Source organism: Oncorhynchus masou, chromosome 27 (genome assembly GCF_036934945.1).
Source record: "Oncorhynchus masou masou isolate Uvic2021 chromosome 27, UVic_Omas_1.1, whole genome shotgun sequence".
Classification (NCBI taxonomy): Eukaryota; Metazoa; Chordata; class Actinopteri; order Salmoniformes; family Salmonidae; genus Oncorhynchus; species Oncorhynchus masou.
Window position 1 is genome coordinate 31,621,033 of NC_088238.1, and position 23,645 is coordinate 31,644,677.

Consider the following 23,645-nt stretch of genomic DNA (forward strand, 5'->3'; position numbering starts at 1 on the left):
TTTCAGAGCTCGGCCTTCTATACTTTGATATTTCTGTTAAATGTGGGGCTGAGTGAACAGATTTTAACTCTCTATATAGCACACCATGTACCTTTTTTTGTTGTTGTAATTTGTATCTCGTCTCAGTATAATCAGAGGGCACTTTGTCCTGCATTATCTGGGTCTGTTTTGATCCATCTAATGGAGTGTTATTCCGTGACAGCAGGGCCGGGGAGGCTGAGTAAAATGGGTCGAGTGCTGTGTGGCCTTTTGCTCGACTGTTGTGTTAGGTGAGCCGTGGCCGGCGGAAGCGAACGAATGCGGGAAAGGATTGTATGAATGAGTGTACCTGAGGCCGTGTTAGTGGGCGAGCTCAAAGAACCGCCTCTTCAGTTGCTCTGAAGGTCCTGTAGCACAAAGGAGTGCTGCTGGTTTTAGGGAAGCACCAGGGAATGACGTAAGTGGAAAACATGCAACACAAAGAGCTTTGGTTTGGGTAAGCGGTATCCTTGAGCCTCAACATAGTTATTATTGTGATTTAAAATAACAATTAAATGTTCAAATGAGAGCGTCGACATAGGGCGTGTTCCGCCACTCAGCGATCTATGTGAATGGTTGCTGCTTACCCCACAGACCCATAGTTCTACATGTTCTATTTCTGCACGTCGGCTCTTATTACCTGTTGGGGCTCCATCTTCCTCGAACAATGTCACATTCTAAGAACTCCCTCCTGTGAAGGGATCAGCACTGTGTTCCACTCCCTCACCGAGAACAGGTGCAGCAGCCCGTGTGTGGGTGTTCTCTGCCCTGTCACCCTGGCCAGCTGGTCCCAAAGGGGGGAAGCTATGTTTCACCCGCAATTACACTCCTAAAAAGGACTCCGGTCGGAGACTTAAGTTGTTGACATGGCCTGTGCTCTGTTCTTGTCCTGTTAAGTTTAGCCTAGTTTTTTAGAAATCTTGTATTTTCAGGATCGCCTAGGCTATTCAATACCGGGTCTCTATGGAGTCGTCTGGTGCCCTGTCCCTCCCGTATCTCCTGTTTGCTGACAGGCATGAACCTCGCTGTCACAAATGTTGCCAGCCAGTGATTGGTTTGGTTGCCTGCCCTGTCTCTTGCCGGTGATATGGCGTGGCGGATGGCAACATGAGATGTTGACACAAAGTAGTGTCTGTAATAATTGGGAGAAATAACATTCAGAAGTGTTAGACCCCTCACCGCTGCAGTCAACACTTGAGATGGGATTTATTAGTTTTTTTTCTTCTGAACAATCTGGATTTTCTGACTAATCTTTTCTGCGTTTTCATATCCCCAACCCTGATCTTTCGCCAGTCCATTTGTTTTTGTTTAGCTTTTAGAACCTGAATTCATAAAATGGGTCAGCAATTTCTGTGCTGTCAAAAGATGACCTGATTTAAAAAATATATATATTTTTTTATAAATGATGTAAAAAAAAAAATTTGCAATCTTGGCAAACGGCAAAGCATCTGACTCCTGGACGGTCTGTTCCAAGAACTTGTTTCTCTGTGGGTAGCCAACTCCCCTGTGAGGAGAGCCTAAGTGAGGTCCGGGAGGATTAACAGCATGTCGTCGCTCCCCAACAGAGACTTCCATTCTTCCTCCCGCTGACTACTGACAACCTTGCATCGGGTTGCATGTCTCTTGCTCTGACTGACTCAAGTCAATGAAGTATTGGGTGGGTGACGATGGTAGGTTTCATGAACCATGAGTCTCTTGAATAATAGGCATCATTCAGTAAAAATAATGTTGAAGATCCCACGTCCTCAAGCCCGGGGTGTCAGGCCAGTGGATTATCAGACTTGTTGGATGCGGACATTGGTACATGGGGTTCAGCGGCTGGCAGAACAAGATAAGTTTCCGAAACGAGTCCAGGCAGCCTAGTTTGATCAGGTTTGTTGTGGTTCTAGTTTTCAAAAGGTTCTCTAACTAAAGCGCCCACTGCCAATAACACTCTGAGGAAGTCTGCAGCAGGAGGTTGGTGAGATGTTCCTCTTGAAGGAAACTCTTAACTTGTCGTTAATGGGTAAATTCCTGGGGGGGGGGGGTGTATAGCATTATGGTTAGTTTTGACTGGTGAGTTTTGATCTTCTAAAATGGTCAGTAAGGGGCAGAAAAGCTGAAGCGTTTGAAGACTGTTCTCATCAGAACAATGGGACACTCATGCCAGGCTGTCCTCAGCCCATCCTGCCAAGACTCTCCTCAACTGTGCCCAGAGAGACTTATGGTGTCGACTAGAGGTTGACAGATTAATCGGAATGGCCGATTTTAATTAGGGCCGATTTCAAGTTTTCATAGCAATCGGAAATCAGTATTTTTGGGCGCCAATTTAACTAGGCAAGTCAGTTAACACATTCTTATTTTCAATGACGGCCTAGGAATGGTGGGTTAACTGCCTTGTTCAGGGGCAGAACAACAGATTTTCACCTTCTCGGCTCAGGGGATCCAATCTTGCAACCTTACAGTTAACTAGTCCAACGCAATAACAACCTGCCTCTCTCTCGTTGCACTCCACAAGGAGACTGCCTGTTACGCGAATGCAGTAAACCAAGGTAAGTTGCTGGCTAGCATTAAACTTATCTTATGAAAAACAATCATAATCACTAGTTAACTACACATGGTTGATATTACTAGATATTATCTAGCGTGTCCTGAGTTGCATACAAGTATCTAAGTATCTGAGCGGTGGTAGGCAGAAGCAGGCGCGTAAACATTAATTCAACCAGCACTTTCGTGCGTTTTGCCAGCAGCTCTTCGTTGTGCGTCAAGCATTGCACTGTTTATGACTTCAAGCCTATCAACTCCCGAGATGAGGCTGGTGTAACCGAATTGAAATGGCTGGCTAGTTAGCGCGCGCTAATAGCGTTTCAAACGTCACTCGCTCTGAGCCTTCTAGTAGTTGTTCCCCTTACTCTGCATGGGTAACGCTGCTTCGATGGTGGCTGTTGTCGTTGTGTTGCTGGTTCGAGCCCAGGGAGGAGCGAGGAGAGGGACGGAAGCTATGCTGTTACACTGGCAATACTAAAGTGCCTATAAGAACATCCAATAGTCAAAGGTTAATGAAATACAAATGGTATAGAGGGAAATAGTCCTATAATTCCTATAATAACTACAACCTAAAACTTCTTACCTGGGAATATTGAAGACTCATGTTAAAAGGAACCACCAGCTTTCATATGTTCTCATGTTCTGAGCAAGGAACTGAAACGTTAGCTTTCTTACATAGCACATATTGCACTTTTACTTTCTTCTCCAACACTTTGTTTTTTCATTATTTAATCCAAATTGAAATTAAACCAAATTTATTTATGTATTATATTAAGTTAAAATAAGTGTTCATTCAGTATTATTGTAATTGTCATTATTACAAATAAATACATTTAAATCGTTCCATTAATCGCTATCTGTTTTTTTGGTCCTCCAATAATTGGTATCGGCATTGAGAGAGGCGTCTCCTCAGCAGGCCTAATTATCTCACCCTTCGTTACCTTTCACAGTCAGATTTGACTCGCGCTAAAGATCTAGCATAATGTTGTGTCCTAAAGACCGATATGGGATCTCTTAAAACCAAAGCAGAGCTTAATCACATACTTGCGTTCCTCTTATAGCCCAGTTAAGACTGGGTCTGGTTTATTTGTTGAAGCTACCACTCCCCCACCATCCACATCGTAGCAGTCCAGGCTCCAACCCCTGTTGTTACTGCCGAGTGCACACACACAGGGCCTGCCCTAGATGTGTCTCTGTACAGCTCAAGGGTCACAATAGAGTATGCACACTTCACAAGCAAGGATCCGTTTACACGCGCGCACACACACACACACACACACGGATAACTTCCCTCTCCTGGAATCAAAGACAATAAGCCTTCTCTCTGTCTCTTTCACTCCCCTACTATACTTTTCCCTGGGTTTCACAATGTTCCTCTGCTGTAACACACTGAACTGTGAGCTCTCTGAGAGGATAAGGACTCTGAGGAATGGCTTGTCCTGGCTGCTCCTGTTGGCATTGCCCAAGTCCTGACTGTCCTGGCTGCTCCTGTTGGCATTGCCCAAGTCCTGACTGTTCTGGCTGCGCCTGTTGGCATTGCCCAATCCTGACTGTCCTGGCTGCTCCTGTTGGCATTGCCCAAGTCCTGACTGTTCTGTCTGCTCCTGTTGGCATTGCCCAAGTCCTGACTGTCCTGGCTGCGCCTGTTGGCATTGCCCAAGTCCTGACTGTTCTGGCTGCTCCTGTTGGCATTGCCCAAGTCCTGACTGTTCTGGCTGCTCCTGTTGGCATTGCCCAAGTCCTGACTGTTCTGGCTGTGCCTGTTGGCATTGCCCAAGTCCTGACTGTCCTGGCTGTGCCTGTTGGCATTGCCCAAGTCCTGACTGTCCTGGCTGCTCCTGTTGGCATTGCCCAAGTCCTGACTGTCCTGGCTGCACCTGTTGGCATTGCCCAAGTCCTGACTGTTCTGGCTGTGCCTGTTGGCATTGCCCAAGTCCTGACTGTCCTGGCTGCTCCTGTTGGCATTGCCCAAGTCCTGACTGTCCTGGCTGCGCCTGTTGGCATTGCCCAAGTCCTGACTGTTCTGTCTGTGCCTGTTGGCATTGCCCAAGTCCTGACTGTTCTGGCTGTGCCTGTTGGCATTGCCCAAGTCCTGACTGTTCTGGCTGTGCCTGTTGGCATAGAGACGGCGCAATCCATGTCATCTCTGTCAAAGATGTGTCACTGTCCGCGGCAGCCCATTTGGACTGTCCTCTGTTTACCTAACACTCTGTTAGGGAGGGAGTTTTCCCTTCCCGTCAGCTCGACAAATGACTTTACCTTTGTGTCTCTCTGAAGCGGAAAAACCCCACCACATCAAAGTTCAGTTTGGTCCTGCGCTCTGTCCTGGTGCTTTTCATTGCCTCGTTGTTTGAAAGGTCAAACTTCTTCACCGAGGGCGGTAACCGATTTCAAAATCCCTGGGTTTTGTCTTCCCATGTTTTGTTAAGTTTGGCAATGCGACATGGGGGGGTTGGCAGAGGACGTTGGGAGATTATATATTTGAAATGCCTCACTCACTCGGTAATAGCCGTGCATGCCACTAGCTAAATGACATCTTAGGATCTGGTCAGTTTCAGTGGACAGACTGATTGACTTCTCACGCAGTCAATCATTACATTGCAGGCGCCTCTTCTCAAAAGTGTTTTGAAAAGCGACATGAATTAAGCTGGTCTATCGTCTAACTCCAGGCCCCCCCCAATGCGCTCTGTGTGCCCCCCTCTGCAGATCAGTGTCTAAGCAGTGAGCACCCAGCCCTTCTGCGTGCATTCCCCCATCTCCTGTCTGCCAATGTGGGCTCCACCCTGCTCTGTCTGGGGGTAGGCTAGTTCCCAGGCTCCTGTTACAAAGGCCTGAGCCTCAGTGTTTAAACTTCCTTCAGGGCATCACGTGGCACTGACTCAATTATATTGCATGTCATGCCAGTGTGGGCTCCACATGCAGGCTTATATCATTGTCATCTGCACAAAATTATTTGGTGCATTATTGAAAGCAATGCTTCTGGGTGCGTTGTTTTTGTGGTACCTCTCTGAATGCGTCTTTGTCTGGTTGTGGATGAGCAGAGGAGACTGGAAGTGAACTTTAGTGTTTGCCTGCTGAATGCAGTTCAGGAGTGGAGTAGATGCCTTGAGGAAAGTCTGTGGACGTGGAGTGAGGCGAGCGAGAGAAGGGAGGTCAGAGTGATCCCACATGTAGTAGGTGCGATAGTCTAGGGATTTGGCCGAACAGTATCTTGCGTCTCTTTCCTATTCCGAGGGGGAACGTTTTCATTAAGGAAAAAAGGATGACGTAATGTGTGGTAAAGATGAGGTAGGCTAACCTAAATTGGAGCTATAAATTTGTCTTTAGATAATACCTAGGTGTTGGTGGGAAACAGAATGTGTTGCATATTTGTGTTTTATTTTTTTATTTTTTTGACAGGGAGTCGTGCTGAGAACACAATCATTATATATATATATATATATTTTACATCCAATACACGAAACGCAAAACAAAACCATAGAAAACAAACACATTCTTCAGCAAAAAGGTCCCCAATCAGCCAATCAATTCATCCAATTTTAGTGTGCCTTGGGGATTTTCCCACGAGTAAGGGGCAAACCAAGTAGTAAAAACAAATGTACCTAACTCAGTGGAGATGGATAGGACAGCCATCCCTGAGACTGAGTCTGTTATCTCGTACGTGGAAGTGAACCATGTAGAAAGGTACCGCTGCAGTTCACGCCGGGGGGGGGGGGGTTATAAACAAACACATCGATCTACGAGCCTCCAGCCTACTTTCTGATCCAGAAGGACACAGGCTGGGGTTGACACGCTGTCCTCTGATCCTCTGCTGCTGAAGAGAGTTCTTCTCCCAGAAACAACAACCGTTCCTGTCCCGGTAGAAAAAGCTTCTTTTTTTTTTATCAATTTGTTTGATTTTGTAAGAAAGTGCATTTCCCTGCCTCTGTGAGAGTGGAGCTTTGGTCGTGCTGACTGGATTGCTAGATTTGTAACATTTTCGCTCATGAAGGGGGTTTTTCTCATGGAAGAGGTAGTTTTTTTTCCTAATAATGGAAAAACAAACTAATTTTAATTTGTCAATGCAAATGCATTTCTTAACATTGTGTTAATATTTCCCTTAACATGTCCTGACCTCCCTTCATTGCATCAAGGGGCTTGTGTGTCTTTCCTGGTCTGATCCAGCTGATGTGCTGTCATGTCAGGAATCAGGATATCCTGCGACTCCTCTTCTCCCCATCCAGCTATGAGCCCCCCAGCCAGAGTATAGCTCAGTCTGTAGCTAGTGTTGGCAGAACATCACAAATAGTACTGTAGAGCAGGGCCTGCCTCCCATCCCTGCCAGCTGCAGGGATGGAGGCCCAGAGTTCTGACCCCTCACACACATACTCCCAACTCACTCTTTCTCTGTGTTTCTCTCCCTATTTAAAAAATATATATATATATATTTTCACTTTCTCACTCTCCTCCTTTCACCCCCCCCCTCTCAAACGGTTAATTCCTCTTCCTGTCTTGTCTTCATTCTTCCTGATGTCGATTTATGGCAGCCCCCCCCCCCGCACCTCTCTGATTTCAGGTTGAGTTAAATGATGGTGACACATTTCAGTTGAATGCGTTGTTGTACAACTGACTAGGTATATTCCTTTTCCTTTCTCTCCTTTCTCATAGTCCTCCAACCCATCCTGTATCATCCACCCAGGCCTGTACTGGTCCTATGTGTCTCTGGCACCTCCCTCCCTGTCTGTTTATCATTCTCTCTGTTGAACTATGGACTCTGCCTGGTGTGGATTCCACAGTATCAGATCGGATCACATCTGTGCCTGTTTATTTTTCAGGACTGTAGCTTAATGCTCCGTGCTGTTTGAAGCCCCTCTTCTCGCTGTTCTCCTGGAACTCTTTCCAGGGCTTCAGACCCCGTGGCGTCTGGTTGCTCAGTGGGTATCGCTCTGCGGCTTCGCCCTGGAACCGCTTACCCTGCAGCCGACCCTGGTGAGACTGGGCCTGGAGCAACACACACGCCGGCCTCAGGCTCTCCCACTTTCAGCTCCGGATACTACTATAGTAATATGACTTGTATACACTGTGGTCAGTATACTAGGTACGCCACACCATTCACAAAAGTGGATGCCTCCTACAGATAGTCACGCGGCCGTAGCTTGCTTTATAAAGCAGCCAGACAGTCATCGAGGCATTCCGTTACTGTTCGGTTGAATGTTAGAATGGGCAGAACGAGTGGCTTACGTGACTTTGAGCGGGGTAGGATCATCGGTGCCAGTATCTCAGAAACCGCCGGCCTCCTGGGCTTTTCACGCACGACCGCGTCTAGGGTTTACCGAGAATGGTGCGCAAAACAAACAACAAATGTCCTGTGGGTGGAAAAACATCTCGTTGACGAGAGAAGGGAGAATGGTTCGATTCGTGCAAGCCAACAGGCGGGCCACAAACAGGATAATAATGGGGCAGTACAACCAGTGTGCAGAACGGCATCACGGAACGCACTCCTCGCCGGTCTTTGTCATGGATGATGGTGCAGCTATTGCAGCAGACGACCACACCGGGTTCCACCCCTATCAGATAAAAACAACAAGAGGGGGCTCCAGTGAGACGGCGATCCCCAACACTGGACAATTGAGGAGTGGAAAAACATTGCCTGGTCCGACAAATCCCATGTTCCTGTTGCGTCATGGGGATGGCAGAGTCAGGATTTGGCGTAAGCAGCATGAGTCCGCAGCCCCATCCTGCCTGGTGTCAACGGTACAGGCTGGTGGTGTAAGGCTATGGGGAGTGGTTTCCTCGCACACGCTCTGTCCCTTGATACCAATTGAGCAACGTTTGAATGCCACAGGATATCTGAGCATTGTTGCTGACCAGGTACATCCCTTCATTGCTACAGGGGGGTCCGACCCAGTACTAGATCTGTATCTGATAAACCGGCCACTGAGTGTATATGACTAGAGTATATCAGACCATATACCATGGGTATTATATTTTCAATTATTTGTATTTATTTGACTGTTGTAGTTATGTCGTGAACCAGTTTTATAATAGCAATAAGGCACCTTGGGGGTTTGTCGTGTATATGGCCAATATACCCCGGCTAAGGGCTGTATCCAGGCACTCCGCGTTGCGTCGTGCTTAAGAACAGCCCTTAGCCGTGGTATATTAGCCATATACCACACTTCCCTGGGCCTTATTGCGTAATGAGACCTCTCCTTTGGTGGTCTTGGCCAGTCAGTCATGTTACATAACTGCCAAAAGCGCGCCTTGCCAAGCGAATACACGGCCACCTGGTGAAGCAAACCTTGCCGATGCAGGTACCTCTCTGTCTGGGCCGAGGGAGCACCTGTCACCTGTCCTCCCCAGGCACTGTAAATGTGGCACGGAATGGTTGTTTAGGGCCATGGGGGTGTCTGTGATTCTGCCTGGCTGGCTGGCCAACATTGACCTGCTTCCTCTCTAGGCTACAGTCAACTAGCCATGCCCAGCTCCAGCGAGAGGTGACCGAGCGCTCTATTCCGCAGTGTTGGGTTAGCATCCATTATTTACATCTCATTCGCCTTGCAGTCACTGAACATGCATACTGTCTGTATTATGCGCCGTGGAGCTGTGCAGTGCTGCAAGGTTAATGCCGTTAATGCAGACTCTGCAGTAGGATGCAGGGAGAGAGAAGGCTAGTATTCAATACTTTGCAGCATTGGTGTTGCACCAGAGAAGGCTTTGATTTCTCTGCAACCCCTGCCCTGTCTCATCCTGGATGTAGGATTAAGACGAATCATTGGTCCAGTCTGATTAATCCATTTCTGTAGCATCTATTTAATCCACAAAAATTGACAATTAGGCCTAGCTATGAGTATTCCCCTAGCTGCATTGGGGAGAGATCCACATGGTTGCCCTCTGTCAGTGATCAAGATGAATTGCTGCTGTTCATATTTCTAGATGAATGGTCACCCCCCCCCCCCCCCGCTACAGTCGTCAGTAATATCTTCCTCTAGTCTGTTTAAACATCTCCTCCCTCTGCTCTGTGATCAATGTGTTTTACTGTTCTGCAGGAAATGTAGAACGGTGGTTCATTCATCATGCCCTGCTGATAATCCTTAGCCTGCCATCCAAACGGTTTCCCCTGCGTTTCACTGACGTGTCACTACAATGGTGGGCCCAGAGTTCAGTCTGGTTTAACTGGGTTAGGTGATCCTAGTGCTGGGCCAGAGTGCTGCTGTAGGGCAGGCAGTTTACCCTGTACCCTGTTAGCAGTCTGTGGTCCTTCCTCCCTCTCGCTCTTGCATAAACCATCAGCTCTCACTAGCATGTTAGCTAATGCTACGCATGCAGCTGTGAGCACATTTTTCAGATCATCATTTGGCTTTTAGAGTATAACATATGGTCATTTGAGGGAACAAGGGGGGGGGGTTTATTTGAGTGGCATGGAATCCGTTCACATTCTCTCCAATCATTTTCACTCTTTGCTTTCCTCAATGCAGCGGTGGATGGATGTCAGCGTTCTGAATGGCACTCCTTTTCGTCAGCCTGTGGTTGCTCATGCGTTCATTGAATGTCCTAACACGAATCATGCACGTCAGCCTCACTTATATTCCGGTGCTGACCTAGTCTAACACGCATTACGAAATGGAAATGATCTATTGCCGCGTTCCCAATTCTTGGCACTCTTGTCTCCTATTTATACGTTAGTATGTTAGTACTCTTTATATGTTAGTGCTCCTGGAATGTGTCAGCAGTCAGCCGACACGCTCGCGCACACACACACACACACACACACACACACACTCGACATCTGGGTCTAAGAGGTTTCATAGGGCAGGAGGAGAGGACCGAGGGTCAGTAAACAAAGCATTAATCGTGTGTGTGTGTGTGTGTGTGTCGGCTGTCGAAGAGAAGTTTGCTCCGGACACTCATAAGGTCAGGAGGCACATGTCCAAGCAGTCCGTTTCCGTCGCACACGAGCATGACGAACTGGCATAAGGACCAAGTCGGGTGGCCAAGTTTGAAATCCGTTTCCTGTTGTTTGCCCCTCTGTGACCCTTGGTTTGGACTTTGATTAAAACAAGTAACAAACTAAAATGTTTTGCAAGAAGATGAAGCCAAACCTTTGATGTTATGTGATCTCTCACTGCTGGGCAAGTGGACATGGGGTATTGTGAACTGTCACCATAGAGCTGTACGTCTATTTCTTCTAGGCTACAATATTTTCTAGTTCAGCGACCTTGGTCTCACACAAGCAAAATGGGCCTAATCACTTACACACAGTCTCTATTGTCTGTCCCAGTGGTGTCAGCCCAGGGTCTCTCCTTGGCAGAACCCACTGTCCTGACCCCCACACCCTGATTCTGAAGTAACACAGCCTCAAAATACAGTTCTGCAAACCTCCTCCTTACCATTTTTCACCCTGGGTCCACCGGTCTACTATGAATGACCTCAATAGTCTCCAGCCAAGAGCCGTTGTGGGTCACACAGTTTTTGGCCGTGATAAAGAATCCCCAATCCAATCCAGCCTGGGAACAAATAACAATTAAACAAGTAGAGGGAGAGCGGAGTGGGAAAAACAGAAGTGGGGAACAATTCTGCTTTGTTTCTGAGGCACAGCACATGGGTGATAGTCCAGAACAGTCCGGGCTGGATCCGGGGTAAAGCAGCCTGGGTAAAGAGGGTATAAATGGACAAGGCCCATAACTGCTAGTTTTCCAGACCCACGCCCTCTAGTCCAAACACAGTTTCTCACCTCGCACCAGTCCACTGAGTCATGTTGTCGAAGAAGAAGGACCACAGTGGAGGTGAACCCAGTAGGAGAAAGGTAAGACGGGAGGAGGAGGAGGAGGAGGAGGATGGATTAGGTCGGGACTGACAGGCTTCGGTAGATTTTAAATGAAATCGACCTATGTGTACAGGCGTTTTATGGATCTCATTGTTGGTGACTATTTTTATTTTATTTTCAGTTTTCAGGACTGTTGAGATGAGTTTGGTCAGTACCGTCCGTGCATGGTTCTAATGCCAGTGTTAATATAATACCACGTGTGACATTCTTCTGAGTGAAGAGGAAGGAAGCCGAGTGGATACTTGAAAAACCCGACCTCCTATCATGAGTACGCAAGACCTTGGCCTCCCCCGTGACTCATATCCATTTGGTTGGTTGGTGTGAAATCCAGATTGCGCAACCATGAGTCACTCCCTCTCGGTATTTCGGTAGTCACGCCGTAGCTTCCTGTAGAGAGAGGTGGACGGGCGCGTCTGGTACTCTGGATGTGCGTCAGACACTTGTGGGCTTATTTCAGCGTGACTGTGTCAGTGTGTTGTGCGTACACACACACACACACACACACACACACACACACACTCGACGGTTTACGCTTTTGTTTTGCGCTCCGACGATAAGTGGAATGTTTACACGTATTGAGGTGTAGTCCAGGTGCTTGAAAAATGAAACCCGGATAAAAGATTTCAAGAAACATTTTCATTCTCAACTCTGTTTTAGTCTGTGAAATCTCCCAGTGCTCATATTTTTGTCCAGATTGTGAAACGTTACATAATCGCTCAACAATGCCGCTCTACATCACTGAGATTTCATACGTTTTACATCCGGTTTGATCATAACATAATCTACGGCATCGCTTTCCGTGTGGTTTTTCCATTAAGTTGTGTCCGTGTTGCTGGTTTTTATGACTCCAGTAAGTAATCCATCAATATTACCAGCAGCAGATTTAACATATATTTCCTCCAAACCAAAGCTGCCTCCCTGGCTCTGGCCTGTTAGTAGAATGTAGGTCTAACATAATGTTACTGCAGATAAATTGTGATTTTTAACCCGTGGTTGTGTTAAATCAATCACTTGCCCCGAACCCCTAGACACTTGCCCCCACACCCCTTTTAGATCGTACAGAGCCTGGTGTGGGTAAATGGTGGAAACTCGACACAGCCTCGATTTCTACAGTTATCATGTTGCTTTGGTTATTCCCATCTGATACTTCCTTTTAAGATGTACAAGGGGCCAACAAGAAAGTCTGTCAGGGAAAGGAGTTGCTGGGTTTTTAGTTTTTGACTGGGTGTTGGACGTTGGTGCTTGTGTGGGCGTTGTGGTCTCATTCCTCCCTCTGCCAGCAGATCCAGTTTGCGGACCAAAAACAAGAGTTCAACAAACGTCCCACCAAGATCGGCCGCCGCTCTCTGTCCCGATCCATCTCCCAGTCCTCCACAGACAGCTACGGCTCAGGTACTGAGAATATGCGTGTGTGTGTGCGCGCACACTCACATACACACCTGGCACGTGCACACACCTGACACGCTCACGAGCGCCCTGACACACCCTGTGCCTAACTAATCACAGCCCAGGTACAGTATCCAGTATCACACAGTAAGTCTATTCCCAGATAGGTGGGGAGCAGGAATGTTCTCTGTAACGTATAACTGGATTAAGATGAGACGATACAGGCCACAGAGAGCTGCTAGTGTTCTCTCTAGTTTCTAACACTGTGTTCCATTCAATAATAACTGCAGCCACACACACACACACACACACAGCCACACACACACACGCACACCAATGTCCTTGTGAAAGTTTGAGATCAGTTGTTTTTTTCTTCTGGCAGGCAGGCCAGTGTAAGCCGGATTTAAGGTTGGGGGTCCATAAAAGAGAGGGGGGGAGAGAGAAAGGTGGAGGCACTATACGTGTTGTCCTGGTCACCTGCTTATCCCACTCCTGGTTGTTCCCAGGGCTCCTAGAGGCCCCTTTTAAGAGCGGGGGGAGAGAAAAAATGGAAGGGGGAGGGAGAAAGAGGAGAGGTGATATTTTCCACTGAAGCGCTGGGATGGTTTGTAGTAGGATGAGGCGTCTGTCAGTCCTGCGTGTCATAAAAAGGGTGTGACCCTTGCTTTACAACCAGAGTTAATCTGGCAGGGTGATGTTCAAGTGTTGTGAGCATGTTTGTCAGGAGTGAAGTGTGAAAGACGTAGTGTGAAGTAGGACTTCCCCGGCATCCCCTACGTGGCCTCTCATTCTCCCACTTGTGATGTCACTCACAGCCTACCTGGCTGTCCCTCGTCTCTTTGAGTGTCACACACAGACACTCACCGGCCGCTTCACCCAAATGCCTCAAGTTCACTCTCCCTCCTTTCTTCTTTGTCCTCCCACTGTACCTCGCTGCATTCTGCCCCCCCCCCCCCCACTCTCAACCCTTTCTCCTCCGCTGGCTACTTTCTTTCTCTCCCTCTCTTTCCTGATCCCCTCTACTGTGTGATCCTCAGCTCTGTGGTTGCTGTCATTATTCCCACAGAGTCAACAGAAAGAGTCAACAGTCCGAGTCCTGACTGTCCCCGCTGTCCATTCTGTCTCTCGCTCTCTTTCTTTCACTCACTCACTCACTCACTCACTCTCTCACACAGCCCTGGGCCTTGAGCGCACACACTGTGGGAGAGCTGTTGTTCGTCTTAAGGCGTCCACATGCTTCCCACCTGAAACAGTTTGTAGATATATTATGACGTTTTTGATCTTCAGCAATGTTTTTTTTTTTTTTTTTTTTTTTTTTTGCGTTCGTTAGCCAACGTCTACACCTCTTCGTCAGTGATTGGTCAACAGTAGGGATTCTTCGATGAAGTGTGGTCATTCAACGAGATACGACTCGTTTTCTTGCACTTTTTATTGCGTCCAGCCTAAAGTCAGATGTCAAACTGCGCGACTAAGATATCCTTGGCAAAAAGGTCCAAATTAATTACTGATTTCTTGAATTGTTAGATTCATTCTGACAATTTTTAATTCTGGCTACGGCGTCTCAAGATGGACAAACGGTACCACTGTCGCTATATTCTTGTTTCTTTAAGGGAGTATGCGATGCACAGCCGTTCACTTCACCTCGCCGAGTTGTTCTGCTGGGATCAAACCCAACTGAGTATGTAGATGCCCGGGCTCTTCTGGTTTATTCTGCCCTGGGGTTCAGTCCCTAGATATATCTTGTAATGTGAGATATGCTGTTGTTTTGGACATCAAAGTAGATTGTGGGCTAGTGTGTGTGGTCATGTCACGTGTTGTGTTGGTTTAATGTCTATATCCTGAGGGCATGTTGAATGTGCATTTTAGTGTGTGTGTGCAGCTCGAGTGCTGCTGTTGAGTGCGTGTCCTGTCCTCTGACCCCTCTCTTCTCTGTCCTGCTCCCTCTTTTAGCTGCGTCGTACACGGACAGCTCTGACGACGAGACTTCTCCTCGGGACAAGCAGCAGAAGAACTCCAAGGGCAACGGAGACTTCTGCATCAAGAACATCAAGCAGGCTGACTTCGGACGCAGGGAGATCGAGATCGCTGAGCAAGGTGGGCTAGGGATGATGTGTGGCAAGGTGGGCTAGGGATGATGTGTGGCAAGGTGGAAGATTGTGTGTGTGTGGGAGAGAGCGAGGGATTCTCTGATGGTGTGATTACGTGTGTGTTGGATGCGTGTGCCTTGCTGACAGGCCATCTCCCCTATGGCTGTTTGCTTAGTGGCTGTATGTTCCCAGCCTGTGAGATAAACAGCAGGGGGCCGCCTGCCTCTCCCACTAATACCCAATCAAGCACGCTGTGATGGGACACTCCATTCTCTGCTGAAACCCAACAGGACAACACCACTGACCACCCACAGTCCCCAGTGTCTGTACTGCACCACTGACCACCCACAGTCCCCCGTGTCTGTGCTGCACCACTGACCACCCACAGTCCCCCGTGTCTGTGCTGCACCACTGACCACCCACAGTCCCCCGTGTCTGTGCTGCACCACTGACCACCCACAGTCCCCCGTGTCTGTGCTGCACCACCCACAGTCCCCCGTGTCTGTGCTGCACCACTGACCACCCACAGTCCCCCGTGTCTGTGCTGCACCACTGACCACCCACAGTCCCCCGTGTCTGTGCTGCACCACTGACCACCCACAGTCCCCCGTGTCTGTGCTGCACCACCCACAGTCCCCCGTGTCTGTGCTGCACCACCCACAGTCCCCCGACCACCACACAGTCCCCCGTGTCTGTGCTGCACCACCCACACCCACAGTCCCACCACCCACAGTCCCCCGTGTCTGTGCTGCACCACCCACCACCCACAGTCCCCCACCACTGACCACCCACAGTCCCCCGTCTCTGTGCTGCACCACTGACCACCCACAGTCCCCCACCACTGACCACCCACAGTCCCCCGTGTCTGTGCTGCACCACTGACCACCCACAGTCCCCCACCACTGACCACCCACAGTCCCCCGTGTCTGTGCTGCACCACTGACCACCCACAGTCCCCCGTGTCTGTGCTGCACCACTGAAGCTGTAAAGTCTGAAAGTAACATTTCGCTTGTTTGTGATGTACAGCCTTTTAAATGTATGGTGTTTAAATGCGGTGCCAAACACTGGGATGCAGGGAGGATGAGTGCAATCTAGATGAGATGGTCGATGTGTCAGCAGTGGGCACAGAAAATGACACATTTTACTGTTTCAATCAGAGAGGACTTCATTTTATCCATGTGAACGCACAGAGCCTGCTGCCGAAATAAGAGGAATTAATACTCCTCGCTTTTAACACACGGGCTGCAGTAGTTGCTGTGACCGAGACATGGGTCAATTGAGGACAATGAGGTTGAGCTACCAGGTTATAGCGTTCCATAGACTAAACCGAAACGGTGGCGGCGTGTGTGTGTTTTTACTAGGAATGATGTGCATTTTAACCCTCGCTCAGATCTGAAAATAGATGATCTTGAGGTTGCATGAGTAGATTAACTCCTTCCTAAATGTCGTCCTGTACTTGTCGGTGTGTGCGATCGGCCTCCTAAGCAGAATAATTTCTAGGATTTACTAGAATCGAATTCCTGTGATCTTAGACCTCGTAAGGAAATAGGATCGCTACCTGGCCAAATTCAGAAGGACAAATCTACAAAAAGATTATGACGGTTAACTGTAGAAACCAGGCAAAATACAAAATGGAAAAGACCATATCCCAACATTATATAGACGCCGTTAATGACGACTTACATCAGCCTCGTCAACTGTGGAACCTTTTTTAAGGGCATTGGTTCGAAAACTCCCCATAAGGTAAAGTCCTGTAGTATTGGCCTGGATATTAATGAGGTTTTAATGCCATGACTGGCAAAGGTTGCAAATTATTTAAAAAAATTTTTTTTTTTTTTTTTTACAACAATAGCCTCATCTCTGGTTAAGAAGTTACCCGATCTACTCTGGCCAGTCTTTCATCAACAACTTTTACCATAGCAAAGCTATCACAAATGAACAATCTACTATGCTTAATGAGCACAAACAAAGCAACTGGGCTTGGATAACCTTTCCTGCAAGATTCATAAAGGATAGTACTTGTCACTGCTAAAATGATACCGCGTATTGTAATCCTTTTCGATTGGTAGTGGTGCATTTCCTAACCATCTCAAAACAGCCCGGGTGGGTCCACTCTCCACAAGAAGAGCAGTAAAACAAATGTAGGAAACCGCCTCATCCAAAGTTGTTGAGAGAGATTAGTTTTTAATCAACTTGAGTGATACCCTCTTGAGCACAAACTTTATGAACTCCAATCTGGCTTTAGAATAGCTCATTCACTGATACTTGCCGTATCCACTTCTTTTTTTGTTTGGACCACAATAAGAAGGAAAGTGAAAAGGGGAACTATACAGGTATGGTCATGTTAGACTCGCAGAAAGTTTTTGACACTGTGGACACATTCTCCTGGTGAAACTGAAGTGCATGGGTCTAAATGATGTAGCGGGGAATTGGTTTTGGTCTTATCTGACCAACAGAATACAAGTATGTGATGTTCTGTCAGGGGCCAAATAAATAACCTGTGGCGTACAACAGGGATCAATCCTAGGGCCTCTCTTATTTCTTACATATGTTAATGATATACCAGGTACAGTAAAGTGCAAACTCCTGCTTTATGCTGATGATTCAGACATACTGGTATCAGGAAAGGATACAGTTTACATAGAGGGGACCCTGAGTAAGAATTGCATTTTGTTAGATATTGGTTGTCTGACAACAAATTGTCACTACATTTGGGAAAAACTGAGGTTGCTTAGGGCTGACAAGATAACAGTAAACTGTGCAGGCAAGGAGATTGAATCTAAAACATGTGTATCTTATCTTGGTGTGTCCCTAGATCAATCCCTTTCTGGAGACCTGATTGATGCCAAAATAATTTCTAAAATGGCAAACATTTATTTTTTTTATTTTTTTATCTTAACACTAGATATTTTAACATTAAAGTTAAGAAACTGCTTGTCTCGACCTCGATTCAGTGTCATTTTGATTAGGCTATCAAAAAGCTGAAAGAGAGAATGCAGGTCATGCAAAATAATGTTATCAGGTATATGCAAAATGTCCCCACTAGTTCCCACGTGGGGTACAGGAGTTCTGGGAGGTGGGCTTGTTGCCTTTGGAGTCCAGAGTGGACCAACTTAATCATATGTTTGACATCTTAAATGACCGTGCCCCAGGTTACAAGAAACGCCACATTGATATGGTCTATAACCAACACAGTCACAATGCCAGAGCTAGTGAAAAATCCCAAGAGTAAACAGTACTGTGAGGAGCACGTTTTTCCATACAGGCATTTGTCTATGGAATAGCCTTCCCTTGGAGGTAAAGAAAAATAGTTTTAAAAAGCAGGCAGTTTTTTTCATTTGGACAAGTCTAAGTAAGGGAAACAACTCCACTGACCATTGTGCCCCCTACTGCTGAGAAGGTGTATTTATTTGAGGGACTGGTATGATGTGCAATTAATAGATTGTTTTAATGTGAAATTAATATGGTTGATTTGAATATGGTTGACACACGCTCGGTAGGCCTCATCACACAGCCCTGGCTCGGTAGGCCTCATCACACAGCCCTGGCTCGGTAGGCCTCATCACACAGCCCTGGCTCGGTAGGCCTCATCACACAGATTTGGCTCGGTAGGCCTCATCACACAGCCCTGGCTCGTTGGGCCTCATCACACATGGCTCAAGCTCTGAATGTCTGGGTGACAGACTATAGGCAGCGCAACAGTAGGATTCCTAAAGAATGTTGGCCAGCTAACTTTCATTAACCACTCTTTAACCAGTTAGATTTTTTTTGATTAAGATTGTTTAAAAAAAAAAGATTTTTCAGAGAAAGTTTCCTTTTTGAAGTTTTGAAACAGGACCAATGTTTTTTTTTAGTAATGTTGTTGGAATGTTGGGTCTACAATAACCTGTCGGTTACGTTGTCTCCTCCACACAGAGATGCCAGCCCTCATGGCCCTGAGGAAGAGAGCCCAGGGAGAGAAGCCGCTGGCTGGTGCCAAAGTAGTGGGCTGCACTCACATCACAGCTCAGACAGCCGTGAGTTACACAGACACACACACACACTCACGCCACCATCCACCGCTCAGTCCACTGTGAGTCTGCCGCTTCTGCTCAGAGAACCACGACTCACAGCCATAGTGAATGGCACTCGTCTTAAGCCAGCTTCACGCATCTCTTAGCCGCAGGACTTTTGCTTTGAACACGAACGTCTCCGTTGGCTGTGTCCTTAACTGAGTGCGCGGACTGGTCTGTGTGTGTTCGTGCAGGTGTTGATGGAGACGCTGTCTGCCCTGGGGGCTCAGTGCAGGTGGGCTGCCTGTAACATCTACTCCACTCAGAATGAGGTGGCAGCTGCTCTGGCCGAGGGAGGTGAGTGTGAACAGGGCTGCTTCATTTGAGCGTCTGTGTCGTGTGGGAGCTCTTTCTCTGTCGCGTCCGCTGGCTCTCGGTGCCCATCAATTCAATGGTAGGATATTCCTAAGAACATGCTGCATTGCTCCATTTCTCTTACTCTTCTCTTCTCTTTCTCTATTTCTCATCTTTTCGATTCTCTCCCAGGGTTCTCTGTGTTCGCGTGGAAGGGCGAGTCGGAGGATGACTTCTGGTGGTGCATCGACCGCTGCGTCAACCTAGAGGGCTGGCAGCCTAACATGGTACGTGTCTGTCTTGTCTCCCTCAATCACTCCCGTCGCTCAGTAACGGACTGGCACCCGGACTTTGTCCCGGCGTAAACGGCGTCAGTCGTTTATCCCGATCAGTTAGAGAGACGAGTTGTTGTGTCCTGCTCCAGATCCTAGATGACGGCGGAGACCTGACCCACTGGATCTATAAGAAATACCCCAACATGTTCAAGAAGATCAAGGGAATCGTGGAGGAGAGCGTCACTGGAGTACACCGGTGGGTGGATCACTGCTAACCACACTGCTTCATTATTAGTTGACTCATTGTCTAGACTGAGAGAAACAGTATTTTGCCAGTAAGCTTCCCCCTTTGTCAGGGGTTTGTTTTGAAGCGAGTGGTCCATCTTCTATGGCTATGTCTCCATCTAGTGGCCATAACGGGTACTGTCAGGTTTTACTGGTAATGACTCCCCCCCCCTCTTATTGCTGTATATAGGTTGTACCAGCTGTCCAAGGCGGGGAAGCTGTGTGTCCCGGCCATGAATGTCAACGACTCTGTGACCAAGCAGAAGTTTGACAACCTCTACTGCTGCAGGGAGTCCATCCTGGACGGGTAGGACAACTCCGGCATGCCTGTTCAAAGCAGAAAGACGGAGGACGATTACGTCGTTGTCGTCACACATAATTGTCTTTGGGCGCTGACGGTCCGGGAGTCTACGGATGACTTAAACATGTTGTCATGCTAACTTTTTGTGTGTGTGTGTGTGTTTCTTCGCTCTCCCTCCAGTCTGAAGAGGACCACTGATGTAATGTTTGGGGGGAAACAGGTGGTTGTGTGTGGATATGGAGAGGTAAGAGTCTGTCTTACCTACTGTGTATTGATAGTTGCATTTCGCTACATTATTTTTTGGAAAGTATTACCCTAATTTTACCAGGTAAGTTGACTGAGAACACATTTCTCATTTACAGCAACGACCTTTGGGAAAAGTTACAGGGGGAGGAGAGGGGATGAATGAGCCAATTGGGAGTTGGGGATGATTAGGTGGCCCTGATGGAATGATGGCCATATTGGGAATTGAGCCAGAACACCGGGGTTAATGCCCCTATTCTTACGATAAGTGCCATGGGGTCTTGAGTGACCACAGAGAGTCAGGACGCCCTTCTTCTTTTTTACGTTCCACCCGAAAGACGGGACCCTACCCCGGGAACTGTCCCCAATGCCTCCTCTGGCCCTTCAAACCCATTTCCAGTAGCATCTGGTCCCCCATCCAGGGACCGACCAGGACCACTCCTGTTTAGCTTCAGAGGCAAGCCAGCAGTGGGATGCTGCTGGCGATCTAAACAACCTATTATTTCAACATGGATTTCAACATGGACCACCAGAGGAAACCATCCATGTCTATAGTAGAGCCTCCATCAGTCCTATGCCCATGTGTGTTTTTATTTGCGTATCCATAGGTGGGGAAGGGTTGCTGTGCTGCTCTCAAGGCCATGGGCTCCATCGTGTACGTCACAGAGATCGACCCCATCTGTGCCTTGCAGGCCTGGTGAGTTCAACCAATCGGAGCCTGGTATGTGAACTAATCGGCCAATGGCAGCAGGGTGAACGAGGAACTAACACGTTTTTTCTTTCCGTCCCCGTTCAGCATGGATGGCTTCAGACTGGTGAAGCTGAGTGAGGTGATCAGACAAGTGGACATTGTCATCACTTGCACAGGTGAACAACTCTCCTTTGTCCCCTCGGTCAGCACTAGATGGCCACGTTTTTAATTTTATTTTACCTTTATTTTACTAGGCAAGTCAGTTAAGAACAAATTCTTATTTTCAATGACGGCCTAAGAACAGTGGGTTAACTGCAGAATGACAGATTTGTACCTTGTCAGCTCGGGGATTCGAACTTGCAACCTTTCGGTTACTAGTCCAAACGCTCTAACCACTAGGCTACCCTGCCGCCCCGTTAGAGCATATAAGTGGCAATAGTGTCAAAACGAATAAACAAGCGTAAGTACATGAGCTTGTTGGAGTTTAAGTCAGGGTTAGGGTTTCGATTTCTTTGTAAAGTCAAGTTTGCGGTTAAAAAACACTGTACTCCCATCCTTTCCAGCATGGGCATAGCAACAGCAACCACCTTCTCCCTACGGCTTTACTGCTTGACTAGTTCAGCCTGCACCACTCTATTCATACACACACACACACACACACACACACACACACACACACACACACACACACACACTTCCCTCAGCAGCCTAGAGGGTGACTAGGCAGTAGGGTATAGGCCAGCAGTCACCAACCGGTCGATCGCAGTCTCCAAGGTATTTCTACTCGATCACCAAACATTTGTCAAAAAAACAACAATGATAAATCCTTGCGTACCTATTTTTTGTTTAGAGCTGTTGGTGCGCTTGATTCAGCAGCCCTAGGGCCGGGAAGGCAAAAGTGTTCCCGTTCGGAACCATTTCATGTGTCTGAAGGCAGACGTTCCCCTAAACGGCAGGCCCATAGAGCAAATCAAGTTCACCTATAGGCCTTCCGCTGGTCAATCAGAGAGCACAGATCAGTGTCTGCACAGTTTCCTCGTCACCACAGGCTGTAAAAAGAAGCCTCGAACGCACAGCAAGGTTGATACTGTGAAATTTCTTCACTTAAAAAAAAAAACATGACTAGAGAGAGACGACGAATACAGCAAAGAGCTGCTGTTTTTATGAGGACATGTTTGTTGTTATTCAGTACTGTCAACACTTTATTAAACTTTTCTAAGCTATAAAATGAGCGTTCTCCCTATTCCCACTCGCGCTACAAAAAGCACTGCAGCAGCAGTGAATGAGTATCGCGAAGTGTTTCTATACGCCTGTGTTATTAGCGGCTTTATTGTTTTTAGTATCGAGGAATATTTCACTTTCTCTGGTCATATGAGTAACAACATGGATTAGTGCATAAGGCAGAAATAATGCAGTGCGACTTGAGTTTCGCCATCAGCTGGAAGACTGTGTCCCCTTTTTCAAATCAAATGTTATTTGTCACATGCGCCAAATACAACAGGTGTAGTTGACCTTACAGTGAAACGCTTACTTACAAGCCCTTAAACAACAATGCAGTTTTAAGAAAATACCTGAAATAAAAGTAACAAACAATTAGAGCAGCAGTAAAATAACAATAGCAAGGCTATATACAGGGGGCACCGGTACAGTCAGTGTGCGGGGGCACCGGTTAGTTGAGGTTTGTGAGGTAATATGTACATGTAGATAGTTATTAAAGTGACTATGCATAGATAATAACAGAGTAGCAGCAGCGTAGAAGGGGGGGCGGGCAATGCAAATAGTCTGGGTAGCCATTTGATTAGATGTTCAGGAGTCTTATGGCTTGAGGGTAGAAGCTGTTTAGAAACCTCTTTGTACCTAGACTTGGTGCTCCGGTAACGCTTGCCGTGCGGTAGCAGAGAGAACAGTCTATGACTCGGGTGGCTGGAGTCTTTGATGATTTGTAGGGCCTTCCTCTGACACCGCCTGGTATAGAGGTCCTGGGTGGCAGGAAGCTTGGCCCCGGTGATGTACTGGGTTGTACGTACTGCCCTGTGTCGTGCCTTGCGGCCAGAGGCCGAGTGGTTGCCATACCAGGCAGTGATGCAACCCGTCAGGATTCTCGGGAGGGAGGGAGAGAAGAGGGACGGTGAGTCGGGTGAGAGGCAGCCTCACCTCTGCTCCTTCCCTCAGACTGACCATCAGATGCAGACCATCAGTCCAGTAATTAAGCTAATTATTATGCTCACTCTGTCTCACAAGTAATACAGCAAATGATCTAGTACCATTATGATCATACCAGAGAAGAACAACATTGGCTGGGCAATTCAAGCATAGCCAATATGCACTGATAATGTATTGGGCCTATAGCCAACTACAGACATTATTGCTACAGAACTGTTTTGAAATGGTTAATGTTGCATAGGCTTACTTTTTTTTTAAAGTCATGTTAAAAAAAATAAAGTGATCTCGACTCCAAAAGATGTCGGTGACCACTGGTGTAGACATTACAGGAGTCGCCTCAATCCCTCGGACCTGGCAGCCGTGTGCGTAGCCAGCCGGTCAGTGCTCCACGTTCAGATTCAATCCGAGTGAAGAGTTAAATGGGACAGACTGCATTACCTCCCTAGTCTATTAAGCCCGTCAACAGGCTGCCGTCCTCATCGACGTTAATTGAAAAGGGACGGACAACCGTAATCACT

At 47.4% G+C, this 23,645-nt stretch overlaps 1 protein-coding gene across 1 annotated transcript in view; it reads left to right on the top strand.

Annotated features, from left to right (window-relative positions):
• The window catches only part of LOC135516003 (putative adenosylhomocysteinase 3), a 43,547-nt gene that overhangs the window by 11,478 nt on the left and 8,424 nt on the right, over window positions 1-23,645 (top strand). The window contains exons 2-11 of the mRNA XM_064939938.1: window positions 12,634-12,742; window positions 14,687-14,830; window positions 18,739-18,839; window positions 19,070-19,172; window positions 19,362-19,456; window positions 19,594-19,700; window positions 19,920-20,036; window positions 20,211-20,274; window positions 20,882-20,970; window positions 21,070-21,140. Coding sequence (XP_064796010.1) covers window positions 12,634-12,742; window positions 14,687-14,830; window positions 18,739-18,839; window positions 19,070-19,172; window positions 19,362-19,456; window positions 19,594-19,700; window positions 19,920-20,036; window positions 20,211-20,274; window positions 20,882-20,970; window positions 21,070-21,140 — 1,000 coding nt within the window. The remainder of the gene's footprint in view (window positions 1-12,633; window positions 12,743-14,686; window positions 14,831-18,738; window positions 18,840-19,069; window positions 19,173-19,361; window positions 19,457-19,593; window positions 19,701-19,919; window positions 20,037-20,210; window positions 20,275-20,881; window positions 20,971-21,069; window positions 21,141-23,645) is intronic.